The sequence below is a fragment of the Triticum urartu genome, chromosome 4 (assembly GCF_003073215.2).
Source record: "Triticum urartu cultivar G1812 chromosome 4, Tu2.1, whole genome shotgun sequence".
NCBI lineage: Eukaryota > Viridiplantae > Streptophyta > Magnoliopsida > Poales > Poaceae > Triticum > Triticum urartu.
The window spans coordinates 191,260,258-191,267,739 of record NC_053025.1 but is presented as its reverse complement, the minus strand read 5'-3'; the positions used below and the strand labels follow the sequence as shown (position 1 = coordinate 191,267,739).

General features: G+C 47.0%; 1 protein-coding gene across 1 annotated transcript; it reads left to right on the top strand.

The window, feature by feature from the left end:
• The first annotated feature begins 3,839 nt into the window (after positions 1-3,839).
• LOC125551266 (vacuolar protein sorting-associated protein 2 homolog 1) lies at positions 3,840-6,441 on the top strand. Its single transcript, XM_048714438.1, has 5 exons — positions 3,840-4,130; positions 4,791-4,921; positions 5,497-5,601; positions 5,758-6,018; positions 6,124-6,441. Exons 1-5 carry the CDS (start codon positions 4,094-4,096, stop codon positions 6,262-6,264), a joined length of 675 nt encoding a protein of 224 aa, XP_048570395.1. The 5' UTR covers positions 3,840-4,093; the 3' UTR covers positions 6,265-6,441.
• The last annotated feature ends 1,041 nt before the right edge of the window (positions 6,442-7,482 follow it).

Here is a 7,482-nt window from a genome sequence, read left to right as displayed (position 1 = left end):
GATGTAGCCGAACTTCTTCGCGATCCAATCGATCAAGTACCGAACGTACGACACCTCCGCATTCAGCACACGTTCAGCTCAGTGATGTCCTCGCCTTCTTGATCCAGCAAGACGGGCAAAGTAGTAGATGAGTTTCGGCAGCATGACGGCGTGGTGACGATGATGGTGATGTGATCTCCGCAGGGCTTCGCCTAAGCACTACGAAAATATGATCGAGGGAGTAAATGGTGGACGGGGGCACCGCACATGGCTAAGACAATGTTGTATCTTGTCTGGCGCCCCTCCCCACATATATATAGGTGGGAGGGAGGGAGGAGAAGCCAAAGGAGGCGCCCAAGTAGGAGGAATCCTACTTGGGGTCCCTCCCAAGCCGCGCGCCCCTTTCCTTGTTTGGAGTGCGGGGAAAGGCAGCAGAGGGTGCCCCCCTTTCCTTTCTCCCATGAGAGGGAAAGGCAGGAGGGGCGAGCCCTCCCCCTTTTTCCTTCCCTAGGGCTGGACAAACAAGGGAGGGGGCGCACCAGCCCCCTTGTGGGCTGGTCTGTCCCCTCCTTTGGCCTATAAGGCCCATAACTTGCCGGGGGTGCCCGGAACCCCTTCCGGTGACCCGATTCCTTCCCGGTACGTCCCGAAACACTTTCGGTGTCCAAATACCATCGTCCTATATATAAATCTTTACCTCTCGACCATTTTGAGACTCCTAGTCATGTCCGTGATCTCATCCGGGACTCCGAACAACATTCGATCACCAAAACATATAACTCATATAACACTATATCATCAAGGAACGTTGAGCGTGCGGACCCTACGAGTTCAAGAACTATGTAGACATGACCGAGACACCTCTCCGATCAATAACCAATAGCAGAACCTGCATGCCCATATTGTCTCCTACATATTCTACGAATATCTTTATCGGTCGAACGTTATGACAACATACGTAACTCCCTTTGTCCATCAGTATGTTACTTGCCCGAGATTCGATCGTCGGTATCTTCATACCTAGTTCAATCTCGTTACCAGCAAGTCTCTTTACTCGTTCTGTAATACATCACCTCGTGACTAACTCCTTAGTCATTTTCTTGCAAGCTTATGATGTGTATTACCGAGAGGGCCCAGAGATACCTCTCCGATACTCGGAGTGACAAATCCTAATCTCGATCTATGCCAACTCAACAAACACCTTCGGAGATACCTGTAGATCATCTTTATGATCACCCAGTAACGTTGTGACGTTTGATAGCACACAAGGTATTCCTCCGGTATCCGGGAGTTGCATAATCTCATAGTAGAAGGAATATGTATTTGACATGAAGAAAGCAATAGCAATAAAACTGAATGATCATTATGCTAAGCTAATGGATGGGTCTTGCCCATCACATCATTCTCCTAATGATATGATCCCGTTATCAAATGACAACACATGTCTATGGTTAGGAAACCTTAACCATCTTTGATCAATGAGCTAGTCTAGTAGAGGCTTACTAGGGACACGGTATTTGTTTATGTATTCACACATGTATTTAGGTTTCCGATCAATACAATTCTAGCATGAGTAATAAACCTTTCTCATGAATAAGGAAATATAAAATAACAACTTTATTATTGCCTCTAGGGCATATTTTCTTCAAATACATCAAGAACTTTTATGGTTGTGTTCTCGTTTTCACCGACCAATACCTGTTTGAAATTTGCACTGCACAGACAATAAGAGAAATATATCGCTTTTAAAAAGAAGACAGGGACCGCAATAGAAAGTGATACTTGCAAACACCCTTGATATCCAAGGCTTTGAATACCGCAATAGCCACCCGTCGCTAGCAACGAGATGTAGTAACCCTTAAAGAACATTGGCTAGGGAATCACCCCAATTAGTGTAGGCTTGAAATCATTCACAACAAATCCATAGGGGGTAGAGAAACTGATCTTACCACCAAACAAAATAATAAAAAGAAGAGATTGAAGTCGTTGTGTCAAAAACCAACCAAGTGACTTCCCTAGTTGACACACCAACTTTCAAGATCTGAAGTGCAGATCTAACAAAACTTATCCTCACAGGTTCTTTTCCAACACCATATCAAATGTCGTCGAGGTAAGGACACACCAAAACGATCTTATTACAACACGTTATTGTTGCCATTACCTCATCAATGCCATGAGAGAACCAAAATCTAAGGTAAATAATGACACACTTGAAGTAAAGTTAACAAAAGGGACGTGCCCTCACTCTATTGGCCGCCTACGAGGTCGGTAGATGGAAGAGAGGAAGGTGATCGAGAGGCGGCACGAAGGAAATTTAGGTGTCAATTAGAGCAACTCCAACGGGGTGGCCCATTTCGTCCGCGAGCGTCCGTTTGGGTCGGTGCAGACAGAAAAGAAGGCCCAACGCGCCGACCCAAACGGACGCGCGTCCGCTTTTCGTCCGCCTGCCGACCCATTTCCGGCCCATTATGTGAGCCGGATTTGTGTCTACGCGGACATGAGACGGACGCGCGCGCCTGCCTACTCCTCCCCCTGGACCGCTGGTCGGTGGCACATTGGCCATCCTCTCCCAATCCAACAACAAACCCTAGCCTGCCTCCTTCGTCGTCGCCGCCGCCGCCCAATTTTTCCGGTGACTCTGCCAGCTGCCGGCACCGCAACATCCCCTTCGCAACGCCACCACCTCCCACGTCATCCGCCACCGCCGTCTTGCCACCGGGGAACCGAAAGCTTCCCACCTTCGCTCCCCCGACACACCGCGACCAAGAAGCCGCCTCGCCGCCCCGGCCAGATCCTCACCGGCACGCTCGTCGGATGCCGGCAGGGCTGCTAGCTGGTCCGTGTGCGCCGCGACTCCCTTCGCCGGCCGTCTCCTTCGTTGACGCCTGCAAGCTGTTCGACAGTTTGCCAAGGTACAAAATGGACTCCGCCGACGAGTTCTTTTTTCACAATTTTCTTTGTGACTCTAACGATTCGTCGTCCGATGACGAGGAGGAGATTTTAGCTGCCGTGTTGGTCCATCACCACCTCATTAGCCAGCGCCCGACGTTTCGTGGCTCCATTCTGGGCCACCTTCCGGTGTTGAATCGCAATCGAGAGAGCGAGCATTTCCTTCTTTGGAAGGACTACTTTGACACAACAAATTCGTGGGACTATGGGAGGTGATGATTGCTTGTGTGATCATGCACAATATGATCGTAGAAGATGAGTGTTCGGAACGTCTATACGATCAAGGGTTTTAGTTTCAGGGTGAGAATGTTGTGCCTGAGCATGGAGGAGCAGCAACGTTTGAACAGTTCATCCAATTTCATCATGACATGCGTGATTGGGAAACTCACATGCAAGTGCAAAATGATTTAGTTGAGCATATGTGGGCTCACGTTGGCAACCAATTCGGCTTGCAAAACTATGTGAGACATTTTTACTTTTATTCGGCTTGTAAAACTATGCTATTTTTTTGTGTGGAAACTATGCTATTTATTTGGTTGTGGACTATATGTTTGCTTTTGAAATAATGCAAAAATTATGTGTGAAACAATGTAAATTTTATGCTATATGATAAAAAGGGCGGCCAGCCGGCCACGCCGGCACATATGGATCGGCGCGTTGAGTACATTGTGGACCCAAATCTCAAACCAAGCGGACGTCGGGCGGGCGGCCGACCCAAACGGACAAAAAACGAACAAAAGCGCCGTCCGTTTGAGTCGGCGCATTGGAGTTGCTTTTAGGGTTTGGGATGGAAGACATTGAAGGAACATTGACGGGGGAATCACCCAAGCAGTGGAGTAATTATTTTTTACAGTAATCTCAGCGGTAACCTGTCTAGCTGACTAGAGGAAAGAATAAAGCAGGGAAGCTTCCAATCTCAAACCGCGTGGACACGGTATCAGCAACGAACCCAACCCAATATCGGGATGCCTTGCTGACGAATCAACTAACCCACCAAAACCAATCCGCGTCAACAGCTCAACACTCATCTCCTCTCCGCCGTATCTAATCCTCCACCATCCGACGCGCAAGAAGAGGGAGGGGAACATCCAGATCGATCCGTGGGACTCACAGTCCAGCCCAATCCAAGCAGCCGGCCGGCCGGATCCGACCTCCGCCCGCCGCCATGAGCTTCCTCTTCGGCAAGCGGAAGACCCCAGCTGGTTCGTATCTCTCCCCCTCCCCCTCCTCCTCCTCCTGGATTTCGTGATCCTACTTGTTTTCCTGTGCTACCAATCCGGAGGGACCAGCAAATTCCACGCCCTTTTACCTTGTTGTGGACAAGCAATCGGCCCGCCTGTGCCTCATCCAAAATAGAAGTTTGCTATGGCGTTAATCTCGCTCGGGTGCTTCCACCAAACCCTAGCTCTGGCGGGAACCTCATGTGCAAATTGTAGTACTAGTATCTTTATTGACTTGGTTGAGTACTGCGCTACCAGGATGCAAGAGAAACCTAACCTGTGGGGGAATCTTCTTCTCCTCTTTAGCTGTTATAATCTTGTCTAGGTTTGTGTTCAGTTTTCACCTGTTACTGTCCAATGGGACGCCGTTAACAAGCAAGCAATGCAAGGGACATGAATATTGGTTTGGAGTTACTTGATTCTACTTGTTCCTGTAAATTCTCTACTTGATTTGCTGAAGAAACCAAATAACTTAAGAAACTGGGCCCCTCTAAATTGTAATGCTACTGCTACCTATTTACTTTGGTGTTGATTTCCCCAAGACTTCGGAATATGGGGGACACAAGACAACGTTGGAGGTTAGCTCCCCTGGGTTTTATGCCAGAAAGAGCTGACATTGTTCTTTTGTTTCGTTGATGGCAGAGCTGCTGCGGGAGAACAAACGTATGCTAGATAAGTCCATCAGGGAGATCGAGAGGGAGAGGCAGGGCCTGCAGACTCAGGAGAAGAAGCTCATCGCTGAGATCAAGAAGGTGGCCAAGCAAGGACAGATGGTATGTACACTGAAACTGCAAAATCTCTCGTGTTCTATTGCTCATTTATAACCGACCTCCATAAAACTATGAAGATTAACTTGCAATCTGCATCTGTGGTAGCATAAGAAATACCAACTACTCAGCAAAGTGGCATTGCAGGGAACCTAGATGATACAATTATTCTTTTTTATCTTAGCACAATCTTGCAAGCATTGAACATCATACGAACACGCTTCCCTGCTACTGCCATAGTTTTAAGCTGTCACTGTAATTCATTCTTTGTTGGTAAGTTAATTGAAATATGGTGTGCCATTATCCTCGGGCTTGATTGTTCCATGATACAATAGGAAATCGTGTCTTCATGCACACAGCATTAATTCAGTCATGTTGATTTATCTATTTCAGACACAAAGTTTTATGTTGATGTCTCCTGAATAGGATAAGCCAATTTTGTGATGGGAATCTTAAATTTGTAGGTCATAGGATGTATGTCTGCCACTTAAGTTTTTTTCTGTGTTAAATTGTTCATATTTTAGGCAATAGGCTTTGCAAGTTAACAGAACGTGTTTTGATTTGATGGACATTGTTCTCAGGGAGCTGTAAAAGTTATGGCCAAGGACCTTATTCGCACAAGGCATCAGATCACGAAATTTTATGCCCTGAAGTCCCAGTTGCAAGGTGTATCTCTTCGTATTCAGGTAGCGTTGTAATCCAAGCAGACGCTGTATATTTCATACATTTAGATATGTGCACATTCTACAATGTGATGAGGTCAAGCGACAGTAGGCTTCATTATATTGTGGAAACTCTGTTTTTCTCATTGCTGCTGACGTTCGCGTGCTAAATTTTTATAGACCCTGAAATCAACACAAGCAATGGGAGAAGCCATGAAGGGCGTCACAAAAGCCATGTCACAGATGAACAGGCAGATGAATCTACCAGCACTCCAGAAGATAATGCGGGACTTTGAGATGCAAAATGAGAAGATGGAAATGGTCAGCGAGGTTATGGGTGATGCCATCGACGATGCCTTGGAGGGTGATGAGGAGGAGGAAGAAACAGAAGAGCTAGTTAGCCAGGTCCTCGATGAAATCGGCATCGACATCAACTCTGAGGTAAGATTTATCCCTGTATTTTCGTGTTGATTCTATCATAGAGATTGAAACACAAGGATGAGACAGTGGGATACGAGTGACATTGATATTTTGCTCCGAACCCAGCTTGTCAAGGCCCCGGCTACTGCAGTCGCCATGCCGGTTGCAGCGGGAAAAGCGCCTGTTCAAGCTGAAGCTGCGGGCGGGATGGACGGTGGAATAGATGATGACTTGCAGGCACGGCTTGATAACCTGAGGAAGATGTGAGCACTGGACTCTGACGGATTGTCCACGCCCGCAATTCTCTGTCTGTAGTTTTGTACCATAAATGCCACTCCGGCAAATCTATTGACGTATCATTTGCAGTGTGTTTGGCATTGACCATCTGTATATAGACATATCATCATATTTTCAATAAATCACATACTAGGCTTGGTCTTTCTAGCTCCATTTGCCTCTATCTCGTCATGATTCTGAACATTGAGATGAAATACCAGGAAAGTAGTGACCTAAACGGTGGAAAATGCATTGCAGCTCTCGGGTGCAACACACCCCTATATGAAAATAGCATTTTAAAAAAATATCAGGAAATTTCAAAAAAATCTGGAATTTTGGAATATGAAATCTGAGTGACGTAGGAATTACATCCCGACATACGTTACATTTAGTTTTTTTTTCTACACATACAAATTTTTTGTCTTTTTTACTGGCATTATCACGGTCACCCATTCCTCACGAAACTGAACCCGTGTGTACAACAGGCACCCGCGTTTTATATCCCAAAATCTCAAAAAAAATATTCTTAATACGTTTTCTAGTGCTATATTCATATAGGGTGTGTCAGTGTGTGGCACCCGAGAGCCACAAATCGTTATCCCCTAAACGCTTTTATATTTCTTTAGAGAGGGAGTATTACTCATCTTCCTTATTTTGTTGGCCATGAGTTCTAATGAGGCGAGCGATAAATGGCAATCAGGGCGAAATTGCTAATCCCACGGACCGGAGTTCATGGGCTCCTTCCTCTAATTCTCTCCGCCCCCTCTAATTTTTAGGTGGGTGGGGCTCCTCCCTCCCTCTTGAACCAATCACCATCTGCCAAGTCATAACGACCCTGTAAAATCCTTGTAATGATCTGTGAATGTAGCGTTACTCGGCATCATGGTGTATCACAAGTAAGAATTCATAAATCCTCATTAAACAGACAATTTTCAAACTGGTTTCTCTACTTGCACTCGAAGCAAACACACAACGACTGCCGTCACTCCGTGGAGGTGGCCTTGACCGGAGACCTTGCTGGTGATGGCGGCGGTGGTGCGGTGCGGCAGACCGGACAGGTGGTGTTGCGGCGCAGCCACTCGCCGACGCAAGCTGCATGGAAGTAGTGCATGCATGCCGGCAGCACCCTGACGGTCTCGCCGTCGGCGAAATCGGACAGGCACACGGGGCACGTGGCCTCCCGCCACCCGTCTCCCCTCCGGTACGCGC

Bases quoted from the DNA above. Each gene is read 5' to 3' on its own strand.
- LOC125551266 (XM_048714438.1), top strand. From the start codon at position 4,094: ATGAGCTTCCTCTTCGGCAAGCGGAAGACCCCAGCTG. The intron at 4,131-4,790 runs GTTCGTATCTCT...CGTTGATGGCAG, and splicing joins CAAGCGGAAGACCCCAGCTG to AGCTGCTGCGGGAGAACAAA. The intron at 5,602-5,757 runs GTAGCGTTGTAA...AAATTTTTATAG, and splicing joins GTGTATCTCTTCGTATTCAG to ACCCTGAAATCAACACAAGC.